The following is a 25,932-nucleotide window of genomic DNA, read 5'->3' on the forward strand; positions in this document are numbered from 1 at the left end:
TAGCTGGGTGGTTCTAGCTCAGGAGGTTTCTGTAAGGTTGCTGTCAAAATGTTGGCTGGCGCCCCAGTTATCTTGACTGAGGCTGGAGGATCAACTTTTAAGAAGGCTCATTTTCATGCTTATTGGCAGGAAATCCCATTTCCTTTTGGCTGTTGGCATAGGGCCTCAGTTCCTTTCCACATGGACCTCTCTCTCCATAAGATTGTTAAGTATCTCCATGACATGGTAGCTGGCTTCTCCCAGAGCAGGTGATACAAGAGAGAGAGCAAGGAAAAAGCCTTCTTTATATTCTAATCTTGAAGTCACACACTGTCACATCTGCCATAGTACATTCACTAGAAGCTAGTCACTAAGAGCTCACACATAGGAAAGAAGGAATTAGGCTTTAACTTTTGAAGGGAGGAGGATCAAATAATTTGTAGGTATATCTTAAAGCCACTTCAATCCCCAGTACAACTTGCTTTCAGAAAGTGGTATACATTGGAAGAAGAGAAGAAAAAAACAGAGAACTGAGTTTTTTAATGACAACAATGAATGAATGGATCAGACTGTAACAGGGAATCCATAGTGGGGGTACTAGAAAGTAAATTTGAGGCCAGACTGTATAGAGTTTAATTTATAACAAGACTGACTGTGCATAACAAAATTAGATTTTTTTTTCTATAGGCAATTCAAAGCTACAGGAGGCTTTTTATCAGGTAAATGACAGAGAGCAAATAGTATGTTGGTCAAATTTATGTAGCAGGAAAATGCAGAGTGGATTTAAAGAGAAAAAACTCATCATATCACATACGTTCTATTAGTTTACTGAAATAAGACATCTTTGCAATGTGTAATCACACAGAGGATTAAAATTGAAAAGAGAATTTCAGGGAGTATCTATAGCTATGGATGGTGACATTTAATATGAATTTGGATTGCTATATATACATACAAAGATATAGTCTGTAAAATCATTTCCATCTACTGGCATAAATTTAAAATCTGTACTTTTAAGAAATAAATTAAAGGCTCTCTTTTTTTTTCCTATCAGTTTAAAAAAATTCCTTCTTTTGTGATAGATTATTTCTGGAGTACCTAAAGTAGTAATATCTGTCACTTTTACCATGTTAAGGAAATGTGTTCATATCACATTTGTTTAAATAAGACTGAATGAACTCGATGCACTGCCTCCTACAATTCTTTCTTCTCATCCTCACCAGAGAGGATGAAGTTCCCCAAAGACAGGCTGGCACCACCCCCTTTTAACACACGTAAACTTCCACGTGGTGTTCTACCACAGGACATGTGAGCTGTGAGCAGTTACTGCCTTGCCTGGTCCACGGGCAAGACAGTGAAGGGGCCACAGACTGCTCTTCCCCAGGCCAGGATTTTTTTTACAAGACATTCTTGGTTTCTTGACACTATGGGCAGAGATTTTTTTTTACAGGTTCAAGGCAGGTGCTGCAGGAAGAGCATGTGACTTTTTAAAGATGACTACTTGTAGAAGTAGCTGACCCTCTCTCCTCCCTCTCTAATTGAAGGTGGGACATGGGCACACAGGAGTGGTGTGCAAGTTTTGGGTTCTCACAGATGCTGAATCAGGATGGATATATGTAATACAGTTCAATCTGGGACTCAAAATGGAAACGATGGTAAAAACTTTTATTTGAAGAGACTAATTGGGGGACATGTGAAAGTCGATTTCACTCAGTGAGTTAACAGTCTGTCCATGAACACCTGTGAGACAGGATTCAGGGTTTCAGTCCCTGATTGAGCTTGTTCAACTGTGTTCCCCTAAATTGCCATTGATCTCACCAACAACCTTGGTCAGCTGTTATGCAGATACCCTTTGGTAACAAAGGAAGTCTAGACAAAGAGATTAGCATGGATCACACAAACATTTCTAGGAAAATAAGGTAAATTGAAAGATGTATTGCAGAAGTAAGTTGGGTCATAATAACCTTTCTCAAGGGTTTACTATGTTCCAGTAGCTGTGTGAGAGCCACAAAGATTCTTTAATTGAATCCTGACAACTGTCATGTAAGCTAGGCAACAGGAAAATTAGATTTCTTTTACAGAGGAGGAAACAGGTGCAAATTGGTTTTGCTGCTTGTCTAGAGCCATATGGTTAGTAATTGACAGAAACTTCAATTTTTACCCAGCACTCTAATTCTAATGAGAAAGAGGAGCAGGCCATTTAAGTACAATGAAATGACACATTTACAAATAGAGTACTTGCCCCAATGCTTAGAAGAAGAAATATAGATTAGATCTCACTTTGGGAGGGTTGATTGATGTATATCAAGAAAAATTTCCTAATACAACAAGGACAGTGCATTAATAAACCTTAAGCAATCAAATCCAGAAAACAATTATGGCACCAAAATTAAATTTTATTATGGATAAAAACAAATTTTAGCAGTTATTGTTTTCTCTCTTTTATCTATTTTTATCCAAATAATCAAAGGCAAATTACAATAAAATATACATTTATTGGTAAATTCCAGATGTAAAGGAGCAAGTCTTACCATGAATACCTATCAGCCATTGTATAGCAATTAAGAGATGTATCAGTATAGATTCACAAAATTAGGTGTAGTCCTTATTGGATCGTATATGTTTTTACCTTTCTTACCACCTTTGGTCAGAATAACTTGAAACTGTTTGTAGACAAAGGAGCTCTAAGCCTCAGTAGTTTATTGGAAACTAGGATTGCAGCGAGAATGTAGCATCCTTTTCATTGGAGTTTTGCGTAAAATTTTTCCTAGGATTCTTCTCTTGTATCATTTACTTTTTGTATTGGCCCCCTTTACTGCTATATCATTCTTGAGTTCTATATGCTTGAATAATCAGGGACTCGTGGTAATTGTTAATCAAACCCTGACAAAAAGCATATGACGTAGTATTGTACCCATAGGAGTGCCTGATTCCTTAGTAAATTACTTCTTTTTGAGAATACAGTGGTTTTACAGCCACTGATCTTTTCACTCATTTATACCAGTGGGGCCTATTTTTGGAGATCCAAGTTATAGACTAATTAGTAGTCTTATTCATGGCAATATCTTGACTCCACAATCTTTAACTCAATGTTAACATCACTGTTGTTGTGTAATGGCCATTTCTTTGTAGTATTTTCAACCATTGTATAAATCTGGTGGCCATGATTTTTTTAACCAAAAAATGAAAAAAATAAAAAATTGGTACAAATCTATAAAAATCAAATTATATTTAAATATATTGAAATCATCTTTGGTTTTAAGAATAAAATTATAATAAATTATCATTGTCTTGGAAAATCCAGGTTACATGGACAAAATACTTAGCATCCCAAATAAAACATTTTTTTTTTCTATTTTACTGTACTGTTATCTAGATAACTAAGGTTACTCTTTTGGAATGGAACTTATTATAGATTTATTATTGACAATGGTTTCAGTAATTTTGCAATGACTGAAAAGAAAATAGTGTTAATCGTCTTGTTTGATACTGGCCAGGGATTTATTTCACTTTCTTTTTTTTTTTTTTTCCAGGATAGTTTGTCATGAGCTAGAAAAAAATACTTATTACAAAAAATTAGGTATAAGAACAATTTTGGAATTTTAAAATCAAGAGCAATTGAAGTTACAGAATGTTTTGATCACCTAATTTCCTGTTGTGTTTTAGGTTCTGAACCTCTTCCTGGCCTTGCTCTTGAGTTCATTCAGTTCAGACAACCTTGCTGCCACTGATGATGATAATGAAATGAACAATCTCCAGATTGCTGTGGGAAGGATGCAGAAGGGAATTGATTATGTTAAAAGAAAAATACATGAATTTATTCAGAAAGCCTTTGTTAGAAAGCAGAAAGCTCTAGATGAAATTAAACCTCTTGAAGAACTAAATAACAAAAAAGACAGCTGTATTTCCAACCATACCACCATAGAAATAGGCAAAGATCTCAATTATCTCAAAGATGGAAATGGAACTACCAGTGGCATAGGAAGCAGCGTAGAAAAATATGTTGTGGATGAAAGCGATTACATGTCATTTATAAACAACCCCAGCCTCACTGTGACTGTACCAATTGCTGTTGGAGAATCTGACTTTGAAAATTTGAATACTGAAGAATTTAGCAGCGAATCAGATATGGAGGAAAGCAAAGAGGTAGGAATTTTTTAATAAGATATTCTGGTATTATGCTTTAAACTATCAGACTGTTTTAAAATTATGTTTTCTTTCTATAAGAAAATAAGAAGTATCGATTGATACCTTTTTCTATGGTAAATTGGTGATAAATTGATGACAAATTAAAATATAGCTAGACAAATAATATGCTATTTTTTCAGGTATTTATCATTTTGACTTATTGATAATATTAATATGTAGATTAATATGAAGTTTTCTAAATGTTTAAAAATAATTTTACATTTGTGAAACTGCCTCAGTTTATCAACTTTCTTCTTTATAATTCTCCCACAATGGTCTTTTTTTTTTTTTTTTGTATGTACTAGAAAAATATTGGTAAGTGGGTAGTTCCAATTTTGATTTTGCTATATTCTTGGCTCTTATGAAATGCTTCGTAAAATGTGATCTTATTTAGTTTGCACAGGCATGTTTATTCATGGGAAATCTGATTGGGATCTTGGCTTGATATTTGCATATAATTTAATGTTTGCTGAAGTAAATAATTTTTTTAAGGAAGTAAAGGTAGTGATGAGTATCATGCTGAAAATATTTTTAACCCTACTGAGCCCAATGAATGCTGTCTAAAAACACAAAAAGCTGTAATATATTATCAAATGTAAAATTCTGAATTTATCAACTACAGTAAGAGTCTTGGTAATCTACTAGAAGAGCATGAGTACTAGAGTGAGTATGTTTTTGGTTTGTTTATAGGTTGATAAGTGCACAGTTGGGGGTAAAGAAAAGAAGGAATTTAAAACCTTAGTGTTTAATTGTTTAACTGTACAAAAATGAAGGCAGAATTCCCAGTAACTAAAGCTTGCATAAACAAATAAAAATAACAACCAAACCAAAAATTTTCCTTGTCTTGTCATTTGTATTGGTTGACAGGGAAGGTAAAAGCCTCTATTACTATTCTCATTCTAAGAAAGATGGATGATTTGGGGGAATTTGAAGCACTAAGGAATAAAATTTAGGTAGTGTAACAAAGTCACAATAATTAGGAATCAGTTAACAAAACCATGAGCAAAAATACATTTCTAAGAAGAGAATGTTAGGTATTTCAGTCAGTATTCCTCTATTTATTCCATAAAATTACTGGAAAATATTCTATTTTTCATTCTTTTGTATTTATAAGATAGGTAGTATTGTTAATTCAGTGATTAGGTAGAAGTAGATGTTAGGCATAAATTCAAAGAAAGTTTGAATATAGTACTAAGCAATAAGGCTATAGCTACCAGATTCAGAAAATAATTGATGAAACTAAAAATAAATATTTTAAAACATCTTACAGCCTATGGCACATAATTGCTGTAGTTAGTTGAATTCAAATGTTTACTAATAAGACCATTATTTTAAAAATGAGTATCTTAAGATATGGTTAATAAAATTTTGGATAAGCATAGTTGGTTGGGCTATGCTGAAAGGGTGGGACTTATTTCTGGTATTGTATATTACGAGAAATGGAAGTCATCATTTAGAAATAAAGTTGGGTCATTAAATTTTAATACCTAGTCCCCTCTTATTAGTTTGACATTATTCCTAATAGTAAATATGTCCCTTAACAGTAAGGGGAGTAAATTTTTATTTTTATGTATGTTTAATTGTAGAGTATTTTATAAACTAAGAATGAATTATGAAGAATCAAATGTTGAAGCCATCAGTCAGTTTTAACTTTTGGCTAAGTTTGAGTATCTTTTGAAGTATGGTTAACTTGACATCCAGTACTCTTAATTCAGGAATTTTATAACCTCAGGCTTCTCTAAAGATTATGTATTTTGCCTCACCTCAAGCCATTGTGTTGGACATAGTAGGAATGTTCAATAGGTGGGGCTTATAGTAGGAAAATCCAAACTATCTTTTTAATTTCTCTTGTTGCCATTATTTTTTTTATTTTCTGTTTGAACTAAGTACTCCAAAATAATGTATGTGAAGTCAGTACTTTGGAATTGGAGGCAGACAACTGATCTGCCAGTTGGAAATAAAATTGTTTTACAGCTTCAGCTGTGGAATCCTTTTAATACCTTCCCACCATAGAGATTGTTACCTGGTTGTTAAAATTTATTATTTGGAGAAATTTTCAATTATAGCTTTATCTCAGACTTCCTAAATATAAACTGATAGACGAATAAAGTATTGGGGCAATGGTCTAGCAAGGAAATATGTGCAGGTTTTAATCTTTTCGTATTTTACCTGGTAGCTCTGCACTAGAAAACAAAAAGAGAATTGAAGCAATCAAGATTCCAAATGTTCCCGCCTGAAATATGTTTTTAGTGTTTTGTCTTCAAGTTAATTTTATCTTGTCCTTTTCTTAACTGGTGGGATGGGATTGTGCTATTCACTATCGCATTTAGAGTAGTAAGATGGTGTGAGGCTTATTGATATTCTTTTCTAAACGGTTAAAAAAACAAAGTGAAAAAATGGAGCACATTTTCATTTTTGGCACGCCTAAATAAATTCCTTTTCATAGGGCAGATTAACTGAGTAGACCCAGAGGTTCTTTAGGTGTTTGAACTAAATCCTCTTCTATTTTGTCTGCCAAATTTATGAGATTCTTTGATAGTTCTGTAGATTCTCTACAGCATATCATTTAAAATTCATGTCATAATCGTGTATGCTTTCACTGTTACGTTATTTTGGCTATATTTAATGTAATTCCTTTTATACTGTGTGATTTTGAATGATCAGTTTTTCTTCAGAGTTTTAATAATGTTGAAATCATGCTTAAATGATTTTATCACTAGTGCAATATGGTGACTTTCACTGCTTACCATTCTTACTTCTCACAGGGGTAAAATCAAGCTGGAGACATCAAGAATGCAGCTCTGGTGTTTTTTAACCAGCCAGAGACTCGTGCCACCACTTTTACCCAGGTTACCTAAGCAAGTTATACATATATAAATATAATCAGTTTCTAAATGAATTTTGACTGGCCTGCATGTTACTCAGCTACATTCCTTGCCCACCCATTGGCAGTAAAATGAAAACATGCATAGCTGCTCTTATGCTGAGTCATAAAGCATGGTCAGGCAATTCTGGCACGCCTAACTTTTTAAAAAGATGATTTAGCTGCTAATTTTCTTACATAGACTTGAATAGAACCTATATTCAATGAAAAGTAAAAGTGCATGCCTTTATGGATTATTTAATTTTTTAATGTTGCACAGTTTTGAACATGCTAAGGGCCTAAAGGAGAACTGTAGGTGCTCTTTCAAAGACTTTTACAGAAAAACTTTCTTTCCCCTAGCCCCCCCCCCTTTTTTTTTAAATATAGCCTCAGTGAGTGTACTTTGTTGGTCATTTTTTGTTCAGTGTCATATAAAGTTTTTCTGAAGGGTAATCTGCAAATTAAAGCAATCCCTAATTCATGTGCAAACTTCCTAAAGGATGTTTTAATGTGATAATAATATAAATGAATTGGAATGTTTATGTTTTGGCTGCATGGGTACGATTTTTATCTGCTTCATTTTACAGAAAATGGCATTGCATTATTTATCAATTGACCATAAGTATTTTGCAATTAGAGTCTTATCCCCTTGGAGATTCCATTGATGTTTACCCCTAAAACTCTGAGACTGAAAGAAAAGAAAATAAATGTCTTTTGTACACCAAAAAAAATAAGAAATACAGTCTTTTAGGTGGTATTTTCATTCTGAAAATGGATCTGGAATCCACTTTTTTCATTCTGTTTTTCCCTAGTCCTTTGTGATTTGGTCTCCTCCGTTTCATCCAGACCTGCTGGAAAATTTTCTCCTGAACAATATTAAGCATAACGTGCACTGCAAACTCCTATGTAGGAAGAGACTCATGTGAGCTCTTGCTCCTTTGGTGTTTTTTAAATGAAGGGACCTCCCTTGTCGTGTGACTATGGCAATGAGCGTAGCATGCTATGAGATCCATTTGGTAGACCTTTCATTTGAAGTTTTGTGCTAAAATATGCTGATCAAATATTCAGTCTAATTATTTTCAAGAAATGTTAATTAATACTTTGTCATTTAGATGCAGTTTCCTCTCCTTCTGCCATACCATAAGCACATTTGGTTCTCTGGAGGAACAATGATTATACCATTCTTGGAGAATTCTCTTACATTTTGGAACACAGTATTCAGTCGCTGGTTCCCTAGATTTAGGAAAGATAACACCTCATGTATTAGAGGAATAAGAGACCTAAAATGAGACCTCAGATGTGTAATTTCGCACAATTAACCGTAGATACACATATATGCTAGAATTATTTTTTTTCATATTATGTACTAATTCTTCAGAAAAGTGTGAGATATGACTCCTTAGGATAATGGTTTGTTTTTCCTAGTTTCTTGGGAAGAGGCAAGGTTTCCCTGTTCTCCGAGTATCCCATTTTATGAGTTCCTTTGTAAAGAATTATATGAGGACAAGTGATCAGGTATATTATCTGCCAGTGTATTTATGAAATTTAGCTGGAGTAAGTGTAGAAAAACACTAAGTAGGAACTGATTTAAATGGACTTCATTTATTCTCAATTCTCACATTGTTCCAGTTTCTGATTTCCTTGAATAGGTCTTTGATTCTCCCTCAGGAAACATTATCTGCTCCCTAAAAGAGTGCACATACTGAATTTCTGGGAAGAGAGGGAAAGATGGGTAGGGATGGTCTGGGTAAACAATGGTGGGATGGGTTCAATAGGAACCCATCTACGAGTTTATCTTGTAGAATGTGTAGTTCTCAAGGGAAGGTTTTCCGGTGGGATAGTGATTAAGGGAGAAAAAAAGCCTAAATACCCTTTCTGTAAGAACAAAATGGGCCAAACTGTACTTTTGGGGCACTGGTAATTTGCTGAGGGGTAGGTCAACATGATGTAAGGATTACTTTTGCCATCCCAAGAAAGATCCTGCTATTTATGAATTAGAGAATTTTACAATGTACCCATTATAAAGACAAAAAAAGATTTTCTGGATAATATAGTATAATAATAATGATATTTTGGATTCTGCCATCTTCCTTGTCAACAATTCCTTTCTAGTGGCACTTTGGCCTTAAGCCTATCCCAAAGCAAACAAAACCATCACTTTCACTGTTCCAGTGTTAAGATTTTTCATGAAAACTAACCCAGAGCTCTTTAAGTACAGATTAGAATTAGGATCCATGTGAAGAAAAGGATTGCCATTCTTGGAGACCAAAAGTTTAGTTAGATATGGAATACTTAATATTTGAATTATCTCTCTATTTAAAAAAAATCCCAATTTTTTTATTGACTCAGATTGTCCAAATTATATACAGTATTTACTAATTATATTTACTTAAAAATGTATTTTAATCTCATAATGAGAAACAAGTTTGTCTTTGAAAAACTTAATAGGAAGTTAAGTTTTCTCTCCCTTTTTCTGTTGTGATTAATAATTTTTAAAAATATTTTTACTTTCTGAAAGAAGGACTATTAGTTTGGTAAATTGATGTTTAATAATTTATAGATAGTGTGGCAAGTAAAAGTTAGAAGTAATGTGTTTAAAAATGCAAAGTTAAATATTTTTTCTTTATATTTATTTATTAGATCATTAAGCAAAATATGATTCTGCCCTGTGTAGCTTCTATGACTATAATTGCCCAGCACTTAGAAGATGCCAGCACATTTTAAATAGTAAGAGCCCTGTAATATGAGGTTTTCACTAAAAAAAAAAAAATTAAAAAAAATGTTTAATATTTCCACCTGAAAGTAAATGATTGCCAATGATATTCATAGCAAATAAAGATTTGCTATTCCTGTTTGATCTCTTTACTATCCTGACATTGAAATACATTCATATTTTGTTAAAGTTTAACAAGGTAAAGGCTATTCCAACAATATCATTCAGTCTACTTGTTTCCCAATAAATAAGCACAGATAATAAAAAAGAAGCCTAAATATCTAAATTTTACCAAAGAGGAGCATATACATTGAAAATGTAGGATTGGTTTTACTTCTAGCCAGTTAATATTTTGATCTGTTACTCATGTGGTGCTTTATAGTGAATAATGCTAGTCTGAAGCATTTACAAACAACCTTTATTTAAAAATTCTCTGTATGAATACTAATAGTACCATATAATGATGTATGTTTGACAGTTCTAATTGGTGATTTTGCACTGTAGTTAGGATTGATTGTAATTATGACCTTATCTGAAGCTGAAGATTTTTATATTCTTAATTCAATTCATTTGTTTTTTATACGCACTTTACACACTTTAACTTTTTTAGCCAACATATTTTATAGATTATGATATTTGCCTCACACGATTTTAAGCAAGTCATTGAATTGATGTTATATAGAAAGGTTTTATAAATCAGAATTTCTTGCCTACATCTAAGGATTATTGTTTAAAGTAAACTTTTGTTTATGAAATATTCCCATGTATCTTTAGCTCCACTATACATTAAACATATAAGGAATATAACTTGAACTAATACTAAGTTCATGGTCATGAAACATGGGAATCAACAATATCACAAGAACTATTTTGAACCTACATGTTTAATGATACATCACATCTCAATGCTCTAAATTGATAAAGATTGGATTTACTTATGAATCATCAAAGAAATTCTCTTGGGAATCCTGGCAAAATGGAGAACAGAAGCTGTAGAATTCAGCTACTAACTCACTATGACTTTTGACAAAATGATTAAATCCACATTTCCTTCTCTAAATAGACACTGGATTAGTTGATATGAAGGATTGATGTGCAGCTTAGTTTCTTTATTTCTAAACCAAGCAGAGCAATTCAGGTAATACGCAGGACAGGTAGGTCTTGTGTCGTCCACATCAGGAGGAAGATGGAGAAGGATGAGATTGCTTCTCCTTAAAGAGGTTCCATTCACTGTTGGGACTGGAGATGCATGTACATAGACTGGAAAGAAGGAAAACATTGTCAAAATGATTCAGTGTTAGTTTTCCCAACTCCAGAATTAAACTACAGTTTACTTCGTAGACTCATCTCAGGTCTGAATAATTGGGAGCCTACTGTTGAGACAGCATGCCTAATTCTAAGAGCTGTCAGTCATTATTTACACAATTCAGAATCTTGAAGGATTTGTGTTACTCTGCATTTAAGTCAGAATATTATTTGTATCCCCTTGAATGTGAAAGTAACTATTAGATAGGAGGTGTTGAAAATAGTGCTAGAATAAGAGCCCATGCAATGGTCATTCATTCATTTGTTTAATAAACATCTATTAAGCACACACACACACCTAGTGATAGGTACTAGACATACAGAGATGACAAAAGCATGACATTTGCTTCAAATGTTAAGTCTGGTGAAATAGGTCTTCTAGAAATACAAAATACCTTTATGTTGCACTTTTGAAAAGCAATAACATGACCTTTAAATACATAAATATTTGGCATCAATAAAAAGACAGCAATTAATCCTATGCCAATGCTAAGTCACTGCGCTAAATGAAGGGATTGATAGTTGATCTATGATGTCCTCTGGAAACTTTTGAACATTTTAAACCAAGATTCCCTGGAATATCTTGTCTAGTAACTTTTCCCTATCACTGCCAAGGTCTAACCTTCGTGATGTTATGAAGTTCATTCATTGTTTCATTCATTTTTAAAACAATATTTGTTGAGTACCTGCAACATACCCTGGCGTAGGTTCTGTGAAGTAATTTGCAAGGTCCAGCCTGAGCACGTGGAGCACGCTGGATGTGGATCCTCCTTTTTTCCTGGGGCCCCCCCCTCAGTTCTTCCCCTAACCTATTCACAGTATGGTACTCATTCCTAAAAGGAATGTTTTCCAATTCTTATTGTGGGTTGTCTGTAGTTAGACCAGATATGGGCACACTTCAATTTTTCTGATTACTTACATCATGTTTCAGCATCCTGCAAATTATAAGATCAGTATTTTTAAGTCCATAATATGTAACAATTTCATGTGAATCAGATGGATTGGAATGTGAGGGTAGGTTAGTTATTTCTTAGTCAACTATATGTATATAAACATGGCTACACTTATCAAAGACAAAGGACGGGAAATTAGAAAAAGTCTAAAAGATTAGAATATTTGTAATAAATCTCACTTTGATATTTCATATTAAAATAAAATATATTTAAATTTTATTGACAAAGATGTTATAATTGAGTGTCTAGTATTGTGATATATTTGATGATGAGTAGAAAAATAAGTCAACAACCTACAACCTTTTAACATATAATCCTTGATTAAGTAATTTGGTCAAGTTAAAAAATAATGCCCAAACTACTTCTAAGAAGGCAGACACATATGATATTTATGCTTCTATCATTGGTATTGTTCAATTACATAAGGGAAGCATTTTCAATCTCATACGTCATCTATAAATATTTTTCTTTAGCACCACTTTGCCAAGTAAATATTTTATATAAAGAAAATTATTTTCATATAAGAAAGGAACCATTTTCCCAGAGAAATCCACATAATCTTACCCCAAATGTGGGTAGACCATTTCCAGTACTGACTACAACATTCATTTTAGTAATTCAACATACTTCAAGGTGCATTGTATCATGTGCTTACCTCATCCCCTTTATAAAGTAGCTCTTATCAGCTCAGCCATTTACTAATGTTATGCACTAATGGAATAACATTGTAGCAGGTTCGAGAATGCTGTGGCCCAAACTACTCTGATTCCATGTGGCATTCATACCTGGCCCTGTGTCATTCCTACAGCGTTTTAAGATCAGGTGAAAGACTGGGATCCCTCCATTTATGCCGATCCCAGGAATGACCTGACCTGGCTAAAGTTTGTTTCTTCAAGATTTAAAACAACTTCTTTCTAGTATATTTTTCTCTGGTGGTATTTGATTTATCCTAAAGGAAAACAAAGTAACAACCAAAGATTCATTTCTGACTGTATTAACAGGACAGGTAAGAGTGCCAGAGTAACAAGTAGTTTCCTAATGCACAGTGAAACACAGGCGTGCATTGGCCAAAGAGAATGCAAAATATCAGCTCTTGCTATAAAGCTAACAATGTGCTGCTCTTTTTGAAATTAGAAAACTATAGAATATATTTAATAACAACCAGTGGTATTTGTTTTCATGTCAATGAAAAGTGGATAAATTTAGATTGTTGCTGTTTATGTGCATTTGATCAAATCTTTTCTGCATTTGACATGAAAATACACTTGTGCAGCTTTCGTTGGTTGGGTCACAATTTTAGAATAAAACAAACTATACCATTTGCAAACTAATTTACAAAAGCAAGATCACACATGACCATACAACTCTGGCAGCTTACATAAGCTCTCTGCAGGATTTTATTTCAGAATCTCTATACATGGACTTGATCAAAATTTATTTAAGTTTTTAGCACCATATTTTTAAAGAAAAAAGAAATACCCTGTGGTGCGGTATCTAATCTTGTGACCACCCACCTCTACTAAAGCGGATTGGCATTATGTTTAAGATATTCTTAAATTACAGATCAAGGAAAGGCATACAGAAGACTTGAGGTCACGCCTTTTGAATTTTTATATTATAGATTAAAGAAAATATTTTAAAGCTTTTCTGTGAAATTGATTTTCAGAAGCTAAATGCAACTAGTTCATCGGAAGGCAGCACAGTTGATATAGGAGCTCCCGCTGAGGGAGAACAACCTGAAGTCGAACCTGAAGAATCCCTGGAACCTGAAGCCTGTTTTACAGAAGGTGAGGGGAATAATGCAGATGTGCTCATTAGACTTCTCTTATTCGGGCAGCTATTCTCTCTCCCCCTCCTTTTAATTATCTCCATCTATCTAGCAACTGTTGGCTTATTTGTTATGCTTTTTCTATATCAAAACAAAGATGCTTTTTTTAAAAGATGAGATTTAATTTATGTAATCAGAAAGTTATTTTTGTGGATCCTGTTCAACTCTAAGAAATGCTGCTAACTATCTGGGGGTGTTGGTGCCTTCTAGAATATCTAATAAAAGCAAAGCCAAGTCACACCTATCTATCTTTAAGCTTTAAAAAATGAAATGCTTTAAAAAATGAAACACTTTAAAAGTCAAATAGTTTATTGTTCACTGTATAACGGTCCCTGAGTAACAGTTATTTGTATCTCTCAAGGTCAAAATGTGTTTTTTTTTTAAATACATTCTGTATGGTAATAGATAATAGATAATGAAACGCCAATGTATACTATGAGCTAGATAATATGGGGCACCGTGCCATTGGAGTAATCTGAAAAGGATTTTCTGAAGAAAGCTAAAGTTATGCTATTTGCGGTATGGATCAGTTATCTCTTATACATTAAGGCTATGTATCAAACCACCAAAACTCCTTGGCATGTAACAAAAGCATGTATTTTTGCTCACAAGTCCATGACCATGTAGGTGGTTTTGCTGATCTTGTTTGGGTTCTCTCACAAGTCTGAGGTCCTGGATGAGACAGTTGGGCCGAGTCAGCTCCCCTTCACTCTTGTCTCATCCTCACACACCGGCCTGGGCTTGTTCTCATGGTGACAGCAAAGGAGCAAGAGAGGAACCCGAATGCGGAGGACCTGTCAGGCTTCCCCTGTGTCAGGTTTGCTTCTGTCCTGCTCACATGCCCAACACAGATTTAGTGTGGGAATGCACTACTAGTGATATAAAAGGACATTAAAAAGTAGTGCAATTCCACATAATATGAAATTCTTTACACTTCTCATATAAACTACTATTGTAGAAAAGAACATTTTTCTAAAACCCTGGGAATCACTTCATTTTTAACTCATTTTTTTTTTTAGGTAACAGCTATTTAATTCATACTATGTTTTAGCTCCAAATTCAGTACCATACAGTAATTGCTTAAACAAAAGTCTATTTTAATAATAATGACTGCCTCAAATTGTTACTAATAGTGCTGTTTTATTACAACTAATTCTAAAAAATGTTTCAATGGGTGATCTACGTTTATATTAACATTCAAGCTGTTTTAATTTAAATGTTAAGCTAATTTTTAAAAAACGCTATTATGCAGACGTTAGAAATCACAATTAATGTCAATAGATTATTTCAAGGTTATTACAGGAGATTGTGTTACATACACCTATTGATTTTGGACTTAAATGCGTTGGTGAAAAATAAATATTTAAATATTAATTGTCACTTTTTAAATAATTTCAGAGAGAGAGCTATTTGTTTAGCATAAGTTATGAGGGAAGCCACTTTTTAACTATTTCCTTCAAAAATCTGCATATATTTCAGTTCAGTTACTTGATTATGAAAAAATTTATGACTGCCCAAAACATTCAAGTGGTATATCACAAAAAATATTTTTATAGTATTAGTTATTACTTTTTCTCAGACAATTAGCCTATTTTAGTCACAACATATGCATAATAATAATTATACTATCAACATTTGTCTATTATAAATTTTTTTTTAATTTTTATGAAATACACCAACATAACATTATGGAAAATAATAATGAATAATATATAGATACCTACCAACCAGCTTTAATAATTTGAATATGTTTGTCATATTTTCTTCAGACTTTTCCTTTAATAATAAAACAGATACAGATCTGGCCCCTTTTGTGCCCCTTCCTTGTCCAATCTCCTTCTTTCCCTCTGAGAGGTAAGCCAGTGTCTCAAATTTGGCATTTATTATTCCCACTAACCCTGGTTAAACAGTGTTTTTTAATCCCCTCATTACGGGGAAAGAAAAACTACAGTTTTATTTAATTCATTTCAATACATATTTTCAGGGCATGTAAGTCTTCTTGATCCTTTGAGAAACAGAAGTGTGGAAAACGTCGTGCCCTCAAAAAACAACAATTATGCCATGTTATTTCTTAATTGAAAAACTAATAACATCTGATAGCACTTCATTAAGTTTTCATAAAACAAAGGATATGATTTGGTTGATCACATTATAAAGTATCATCTGATAAATATCTACGCAGTAAAATATTATTCTCCTTCAAGATGAGGTTTCCATTTTTCTATTCACCAAACAAGAGCCCTCTGCTGTGGTTAAACCGTATCTCCTGACTCCTCTCTCCTGCACCTCAGTGCCCCATGTTGTATGTGCTGCAAGGTCCTATCACCTCAGCAGTATTTTCTGATTCCTGACCATTGTCACCATCATTACCCTTGGTTTCACTTTCTTTAATGTTCCGCTGACTGAATCTCGCAGACTCTTAATTTCTTTTCTATCTTCTTTCTCCATCCATCTAATTCCTTAAATAGGCATAAATAATTCTAAATCAGTTTTCTTACCAGGTACACTTTCATAATTCCCAAATAAATCCTTCAATGTTTTCACCATTAGACAGCACATAGAATTTAAATTTTCTAACTGACTCATTTAAATCCTTTTTTCAGATTGGCTCTCGCAGTCTTCTAGTCTTGGCTTTTTTTTTTTTTTCTAAGGAGGGCGCAGCTCATAGTGGTCCATGTGGGGATCCAACTGGCAGCAATCTTGGTGTTACCAGCACCACGCTCTAACGAACTGAGCTAACCGGCCATCCCTAGTCTTGACTTTTAATTCTCTCCATCCTGCAATTTCCAGATGTCCCTGTCACCAAGGTCTACTTGTATCATTATATCTCCATTCCTTCAGAACTCCATGTACTAGACCTGACCCTTACACACCCTTCAAAGTCTAACCTCAAATCCGTTTCCTCCATAAAGCTCAATATCAGAAATTAGTCTCTGACAATGAACTCTCACAATACCTTATTTATAACCATGAAATCTGTGGGCAAATCTCCCGTGAAACATGCACATTATTTTTAGAACAAAACTATGTTTTACACATTCTAGTATTATAATTTGTCCAATACAGCTTCTTGAATACAGCAGGTAGTCAATAAATATTTGTCGATGAGCCTTTGATCTAATAGTCCACAAATTACACAAAAGTTTTTATTACATTATTGCTGATAACAGCCAGAGTTAAAACAACATAAATATTAAGTAATAGTGGAATAGTGGCTAAGTCTGGTAATCTTATTTAGGGAAGTATTGCAAAAACTTTCAAATTCTATTTACTTATAATAAAAAGGAAATGTCTATATTATATCGTTAAGTAAACTAATAAGAATTCAAATATACATAATGTCCATATATGAATGGAATCACACTCATAGGATAAGGATAGGAGGGAAATACCAACTTTTGGTGATTTTAAATTTATTTCTGTTTTTCTATAATGTTTTTATAATGTAATATAATCCATTGTAATAGTCCCATAAACATAAAAAATTGTCGAATGAACGATTAAAAATCATATCAATGATTTCTGGTTCTATAAGTAGAAGCCATCTTAAACAGTAAAGTCATTTACAATGTATCAGGTAATAATGTAGATGAATCTCCCACCAACACAAATGACATAACCAAAGAGTAACTTTTTTCTTCATTTATTTTGACATATTTTAGACTGTGTACGGAAGTTTAAGTGTTGTCAGATAAGCATAGAAGAAGGCAAAGGAAAACTCTGGTGGAACTTGAGAAAAACTTGCTATAAAATAGTGGAGCATAACTGGTTTGAAACCTTCATTGTCTTCATGATTCTGCTCAGCAGTGGGGCACTGGTAGGTGACATGTGATCTGCTCCTTTACCTGTACCTGAAACCCTTTAGCTTTTCCTTCAATGTACTTCCTATTACATGTTTTCCACAATAAGTTTTTTGTGAGGGTGTGGGACATTGTGTGATGTTTTTAGTACAGTTGTGAGAGGCTCAGGAAATAGCAACGTTTATTATTCTGGAATAGACCTCAGATTGAATCAAACCCAGAACAATATGTTTTTTGTAATATTTAAAGAAACCTCTTTTTTACTTTCAGTCATCAGAGACAGTTATTTTTAAGACTGACTATGTAGACACGATATGGGATTATCAGCTAAATATCAAACTGCTTAACATAAACTTCATTGCTGCAAGGAGCTCAGCTGTCTTATTCATGCTGATTCACTAGTGCCAATCATAGTGAGTGGTAAATAGTAGACTAATATAATTACTGACTAGTAGCAAAGTGAACGTATTGCAAACTTATTTTATAATAAGTTTGATTTCATTCAACAGAATGGTCAATTTGGTCAAAATATTGAAGAATATAATGAAAACAGTGCAACCCATTTTCCCATTTGGTAATATAAACATAGTTGCATTTCTTTTATTTTTTTAATTAGTCAATAGTGTTTGTATGTCGATTTCAATACAAGGATTTTGCATGGTATCTGGAAGCCTCTAAGCCCACCTGTGATTTGACTAAGAATCCTACATCCTGCCATGTAGTCAGAGCAAAGAGGGTCAGTCCTGTGTTTTAAATGCCACATAGAAAGGGAACTGTGAAGTCTTGTCAGTGACAAGTGTCCTTGCTGTATTAGCTCTTGGTTCTCAAGTAACACCCAGTCAGAGCTCACCAAAGTGCGCCAACATACTGGGACAATGACTGGTCTCTGAGGGGCTTCCACCTTCAGCTATAAATTGAGCTGAAAAACCTTTAGGCTCTGTATTAAGCCCTGGCCACAGGCCCAGATGCTACTTTTCTTCAAAACAGAAAATTTTCCTTTGTCCTTAATCCAGACCACTAGTTGACTCTGATAGTATTTTCTGCAAAGGGATTGAGTTAAATAAATGCTCTTTTCATCCCAGAATTCCCAAGGGCTCCTGCAACTGAGTACCCCAACCCTTCCCAAAGAGCTCTGCAAAATGATAGCAGAGGGAGCTTCCAGACATACACTCCCCATCCCTCTCCCAATCCGCCCCCCCCCACACACACACACACACTCACACCCAGATTTCATATATGTGAGAGAGAGAGGGGAGAAAGTGAGAAATTATAATCCAGTTTCCTTTCCCCCGGATAAAGGGGCTTCTCGCCTTACATTTACATTAATGAAAGGATACATTCCAATGATTCTCCACTACACAAATGAGGTCTACTTGCAGATGACTTTCTGCCTCCTGCTCTAGAGAGAAGCAGCTCTTTTGACTGATACCAACATTTTTAAATTATTTAAATTTACTGGTTGACTGAAATCTCCAGTCAGCAGTCGTTTGCATACAAATAGCCATAAAGTAAAATACAGGGCTGGGAGACACAAAGCACCTGAGAAGAGGCTTGTAGCACATTTTTCTAATAAGCTATCAATTACAAACAGTTTAAGATAATAAAATTTAATGGGATTGTTTTCTCTTACAGGCCTTTGAAGATATATATATTGAGCAGCGAAAAACCATTAAAACCATGTTAGAATATGCTGACAAAGTTTTCACTTATATATTCATCCTGGAAATGCTTCTCAAGTGGGTCGCGTATGGTTTTCAAATGTATTTTACCAATGCCTGGTGCTGGCTCGATTTCCTGATCGTTGATGTGAGTATTCTGCGCTTTCTTGTATTATTCCGTTGGCCTGTGGTGCTATGTGCTAGTCCTCACGCTAGTCCTAATATGGTCTGGCACATGGTAGGTACTCGGTTATTACTGTCTTCATGGGCCCAAACACAAAAATGATGATTCTCATTTTCCCAATAAGAAGAAGCCCCAAACCATATTTTTGGACAGTTTAAGTGCATGTACCTTCATAGATGAATTAGCCAAATGCTGTTATAATTATTGACTTAGTTTCAAATTACTATTTAAAATCCCAAGTTATACAAAATAATATATGAATGCAGTTTTGCTTTGTTACTCTTGCATTTCACAGAAGAACTGTATTTAAATTTTTCACAGGCATCTTTGATATTAGTGTCTTTGTCGTCACCAAAGACTATTGAGAAGTGTTTGTCCCACAGATGGATGACTAATTACAAAGAAATTTGAAAGTCTAATAGCAAGAGACACTTCTTGATTTGTATGATGGTTACCAGAATATAAGAAGCTTTTAAAAATGGGACATGAGATTACTTCCTGATTCCTGAGGGAGAATTTTGAGGAAAATCTCACTTTTTATTCACAAATATAAAATCATAACTGAACAAAAATATTTAAATCATTTTTATTTAGTTTGGTGATTTACTTCTTAAATGCTTTTTAAATTAGTAGTTCATTCAGAATGGATAGGCTGCAACTGAAAGACCTTTTGTCTAGAAAAGACTAAGGGAGCCAATGCGGAGAGGGGACAGGGACATGGGGGAAGGGACAGGATAATACTCACAATCAACATAGAAGAGGAGGACGCTGGAATTTTCAGGAAAGCACAATGTGTTTAAGATAATATTCTGTTGATTGTAAGTAATAATGCCTTGGTTGGCAATTAAAGGCATATTTTGACATGTAAATTTACCTATCATTTTAGCAAAAGAAAAAAATGGACCGTTCTTGGATAAAATTATTTTTCACAGTTTCAGGTGAAAAAAGTAACTTTTAATCTAGTATGAGCTTTCTAATCACCAAATGGAAGGGAAAATTTCCTAAGGGATAAAGAGAATTCATTGAATTTAAGAGAGAAAGATATCTTTGTTGTTTTTTGTTTTTTTCCCTAATCTGTTTAAAGCAAATCCACGTTAAATACAACATATAAAGAAAGCTCCATGCAGAATTACATCAAAAAGTTTTCTGGCAATAAAATAAGACAACAGCTAATACTTAAAACCACATATGTTTGAACATTACAAACAATGGAAAAATATACCAATACTATAATAATTATTTTATTCATGTAATGAGATAGATAGATGATACTTTTTCAAATAAATTGTCTGTATGTGGTTATGATACATTGGTAAATTTATAATAAAATATCTAATATTTAATATAACTATGTAATAATAAAGGCATTACGTCAACACTACCTGAATATAAAGAAATTCTTAAGAGAAATCTAGTCTTGCAGCTGGTGTTCATATTACTTGGCATATTTACCTTCTTAATATTGAAGAAAACTATTATAATATATTAAACTAATCAATACTTGGCTTTATATCAATATATTTATTGAACATTATTTTGTCATGAAGATACTAATATGAATGTCATTTTTCTGGGCCTATGGGAGCTTACAGTTGACTAGTGAGGACAGATATGTATACAACTAAAAGATGACATCTGTATTAGAAGTGATATTCACTTCAATGAGGGCGGAGGAAAGTCTTGATGAGGGCAGTGCAGTGTGAGAGCTAGAGTTTGAGGGATGAGAGTGTCAGCAGGTACCTATGAGGGGAGGGACACCAAAGCATTACGACAGGGATGCATGCCAGCAGGGCCTGTTCAAGAAACAAGCAGCCCTAGAGGATAAGCACAGTGCCACAGAGGGAGGGAAAGCATTCTGTATGGGGATGATAAGATAAGAAAGGTAAGTTGGAGAAGAGTTTGAAGACCATGAGATGCCATCCAAAGAGATTTAGACCTATGATTTAGAAAACAAGAAGCCATTGAAAATTATCTATGTAAAGTGACAAGAGAAGCTTGCTCTTTCAGGGAGAGAAATTTTGTGGAGGTGATATTGATGGAATAAAAAGGGGATTATTTAGAGACCAAAAGACCAGTTAGGAGATTGCTCCAGAAAGACAAAAAGTACTAAATGTATCTCCTTTGCACACTTAGCTACACAAGTCACATAACATTGGATATTTTACCACTTCTTTTAATTAGCCAATAAATACTACTTTTGTTCAGAATTTTTTTCTTATTTTAACTTTTATCTTTTAATTTATCCTTTAATTTTCCTATCTCTTTTTGGTTCTGTCTTCAGAGAATGTAAGGAACTATAGGTGCTCATATTTTATATGAGAAAATAAGCACAATATGTGATAATTCAGTGACTGTTTTTCAATTGTCTGTGAAGAGGAGATTTACAAAGCCTAAAAGTTTAGATTTTTATGAAAAATACCTAAACCACTTAAGATAAATTTTTATAGCTCAATTTTTTCTAAATTTAAAGGTTTCAGTATTTCAGATTATATGTGCAAAATTCGTTTGAATAAGTCAAGTTTTGTTGTAAAAATTTTCTGTTTCATTTATTTTTCTTAAAAATATGTGTTTTTTCAAGTATCCAATAATACCATACTCTTAAAAGGTATATTACACACCTATTTTTCATTTATCTGGTTTTGAAATTTGGGGTACTTTAGAAGAAAATATCTTTTCTTAGCTTATACAGTTTTAATGAGTTTTCTGTGTGTTTTCAGAGGAAATCAGACATTTTTGTGCTATATATGACACTTACACTTTTCTTTTTTAGCCGAGATTTTAAAACTTTTATCAACTATATTAGTCATCTGTATAAATGATTAAAGAAAACATTTTTCTTACAATTTCTAATTAGCAAATACTAAAATCTCAGCTCCTTTTAGTTAATTATTTTAATTTGATCTAATTAATGAGTTTTTACCCTTACACTAAAATTTACAGAAAGGCAATGCCATTGCGTAGAGGCCTACATTTTCCTGAATGTGTTTTTGTTCAGATTCACCAATGGTTTGCATAGTTTACTTGTACTAAGTTTTAATTTTCCTTTCAGGCCTGCTAAATAATATGAGAAGTGATGCAGTTTTGCAGATAAAGATCTGTAGATGAAGATTATATGTCTGTGTCATTCTTTTTCTTCTTTGACATTTAATTTGAAAAAATGTTCTTGTCAAGAATCTGGAAAAGAGAACATGTATAGTTTCTTTTTCATGTGTCTGTAGCAGTGGTTCTCTAACTGTGGCTCACAGATCAGTATCATTAGACTCACCTGGGAACTTGAAGAAATGCAAATTTTCAGGCCCCACCCCAAACCTGCTGAATCAGATTCTGCCAGGGATCTGTGTTTTCAACAAGCCCTCTGGGTGTTTTTGATACTCACTAAAGTTTGAGAACTACTGGTTTATTTCATAGAGCAAGGTTGAACTGTGTAAGTATTTTCATCTTTAAATAAGAAAATTGTGTTGCTTTTTCTGCATAGGTCTCATTGGTTAGCTTAACTGCAAATGCCTTGGGTTACTCAGAACTTGGTGCCATCAAATCCCTCAGAACACTAAGAGCTCTGAGGCCATTGAGAGCCTTATCCCGGTTTGAAGGAATGAGGGTAAGACCAAATGAGTTTGTTGGAATTATAATTAAGAACAGACTGACATTTTGTACCTTAAAAATGGCAAATCCATGGAGAATTTGTGTCTTCTACATTCATAGTGACGTAACCAATCAATCAGTAATATTTGTCAGACATCCATAAACTTAACACTGTTGGAGACATTCACAGAATGTAATGCCTGAGTGATTGCTTCTAAGTAGATATTTCGCTCTATGGGAAATCTCTATCATGTTGTATAGACTCCTGATGTGAGTCAAGATTAATTATGTTCATTCCATTTATAAATGTGCAGAAAATCCCACTCACTGTAATTTAAAACCACCAAGTCATTTCTCATTTCTTCATTGCTCTATATGATGTGTTTTGAGCCTTTCAAAGTCCAAAGGTGGCCTTTTAGCTTTCAAACACAGGCTGAGGTGGCTAGGAGATAGGTCAACTATTGAAATCTAAAACTCATTTAGAAAGGTGGTACAAAGGAACAGGGAGGAATCTGTGCTGTCCTTTGTCAGCCCCTGGGACACAAAACCTGAGACCACATACTCTCTGCATTGAGGAAATGATGATGCCTGTCTCAGTGGATTTAGTTATTTTAAAAGGAACTTTTAAAAAATGATGCTTTTTGTGATATTTGAATATAGTTACTTAGGACTTTCTGTGAATGTCGCAAACATAACCAGAAAAGAATGGTGTGTGTAGGTGTGTCTGCCCGTGTGTTTGTGTGCACATGGTTGCACAGAAAGGTATTGTTAGCCTTTAAGTTCTTCTCACATTACCAATGTAAAATTACTGTTTTTGCAGTAGTATTTTCATTTTAAAAAATGGAATCAAACTTTCAGTGTTAGTATAATTTTCATGTTTTCATATATAAGAACCTAAATTCCTAGTCCTTCCATAGATTTGACTCCCTTGGAAAACACATGCATTATTTCTTTGCCATCTGGCTTTTTAAAAAAGTTATAATTGTATCAACCAGTGTCTCCTCACATTTGCATAGTAGAGCATTCCTTGTGGTAAACTTAAAAATGAAGTGTCAAGTACCTCTGAATTATCAAAGACAGTTGAACTTCTAGTATAGCAATTTAACACGGTAATAAATTCTTTAAAACTTTATTCCATTTAAAAATATATTAAAACATTATCCTTTACTGAATAAGTTCCAGGTGCTAATTTGAAGATGAATTGTGCCTTTTGTCAAGTACCCTTTTGGTATTGTTGCTATAAGATACCGTTATTAGTATATTTATATGTGTGTGTGTATTTGTATATATTTTATTCCCATAAGGGATTTCAGGAAGGCTAATGCATGTACTTCTTATATTTTACATGTCTATTCATTGACAAGTCTGTTTATGATGTAGTTTAGGTGTGCTTGTACAGAGCAAGATACTTGGCTACATATTTACTTGTGGGATAATTAAAAAAATGTTCTGAAAAAGGTTCCTCAAAAGCCATGGTTAACTGAGAACGTTGGAAGTGACAAAGCCACCAAATGAAACCCTTGTACTCAAATTTGTAATGTTTTATGAAAATATAGCTGCTCCAAGCGAAGCCTGTGCTCTGGTTATTGTAATATCTCATTTTATAATTTGAGAATTTTCTTCTGAAAGGGATTCCACCAAGGAGGCTCTTTAGAGCCAGAAAAGTTAAATGACTTGCCCCACAGCACACAGCTAACTTGTGATACGAACTGGAATTCAGTTCCAAACCTGACTTCCAAACCCTTTCTCCTCATCACATGTTCAATCTCCACACTCCGATCTCTTTGTTCCCAACTTTCATTTGCAAGATGACTCTACACTACATTGCTTGGGAGGAGAGTCCTGGCTTATACTTGCTTCTCAGAATATTTATTATTAGTATTCCCTTCCACCCTAGAAATTCACCCTCAAGTGTTGTCTTTTAGTCTCAAATTATGGTTAGTAAATTTCATGGTTTACATGATTTTAAAAAATTGTGAAATTCGCGTGATGACATTACTTCTGTAGTCATGTCACTATTTGTACTCTTAATTATTCTTTGTATTTATAATTAGTTTCATTATTTGATGAACGTTTACTACATGTATGGCCTTACCTCTTGACAAAGCACTCTACAATTTAAAATTTAATTTATGCCATTCTTAGTATAATTAAAAATTTTAGTCAGAACTACCAAAGACTATTTGCTGCCCAATATTTAACTTTAAGAACCGATATACTTTCTATCTTTTGACTGTTGTTCTTTTTATTCTGTTTAAAAATAGGTAAAGTAAATATTTGTTGTTGACTTTTCACCTATTTTTCCTTCTCATTTTGTGCCAGGTTGTTGTCAATGCTCTTTTAGGAGCCATTCCATCCATAATGAATGTACTTCTGGTTTGTCTGATCTTTTGGCTAATATTCAGTATCATGGGAGTGAATCTCTTTGCTGGCAAGTTTTATCATTGTATTAACTACACCACTGGAGAAATGTTTGACGTAAGCGTAGTCAACAACTACAGCGAATGTAAAGCCCTCATAGAGAGCAATCAAACTGCCAGATGGAAAAATGTGAAAGTAAACTTCGATAATGTAGGACTTGGATATCTTTCTCTGCTTCAAGTAGTAAGTGACCACTTTATTATTCTCTGTGATGTATTATTAAAATGAATCTAAAATTCTTCTTTCTCTGTATTTACAAATACATACTTCCTCAGGACCATCTGCCTCGATTCTTCCTCAATCATTGCTGAACTATTTTTTCTTTGTCGTGTTGAAAGTGGACAACTCTGCCATGTTTATAATCTCTCAGACTATGCATTAGACCCCAGCACCAGTCTTTTATGACCGAGATTTCTATTTAGGTTTCCATTGTTCCCCCCACCCCATCCCATCTCTAC

General features: G+C 33.8%; 1 protein-coding gene across 5 annotated transcripts in view; it reads left to right on the forward strand.

Moving 5' to 3' along the window:
• LOC109445177 (sodium channel protein type 2 subunit alpha) overlaps positions 1 to 25,932 on the forward strand; it is a 126,876-nt gene that overhangs the window by 86,581 nt on the left and 14,363 nt on the right. For all 5 annotated transcript variants that reach the window (XM_088794057.1, XM_088794058.1, XM_074337232.2 and 2 more), the window contains 6 exons: positions 3,646 to 4,125; positions 13,668 to 13,788; positions 17,492 to 17,646; positions 19,262 to 19,435; positions 22,947 to 23,069; positions 25,376 to 25,657. In XM_088794057.1, the coding sequence (XP_088650183.1) occupies positions 3,646 to 4,125; positions 13,668 to 13,788; positions 17,492 to 17,646; positions 19,262 to 19,435; positions 22,947 to 23,069; positions 25,376 to 25,657 (1,335 nt within the window). The remainder of the gene's footprint in view (positions 1 to 3,645; positions 4,126 to 13,667; positions 13,789 to 17,491; positions 17,647 to 19,261; positions 19,436 to 22,946; positions 23,070 to 25,375; positions 25,658 to 25,932) is intronic.

The sequence above is a fragment of the Rhinolophus sinicus genome, chromosome 17 (assembly GCF_057876585.1).
Source record: "Rhinolophus sinicus isolate RSI-liver-muscle chromosome 17, RSI-T2T, whole genome shotgun sequence".
Lineage (NCBI taxonomy): Eukaryota > Metazoa > Chordata > Mammalia > Chiroptera > Rhinolophidae > Rhinolophus > Rhinolophus sinicus.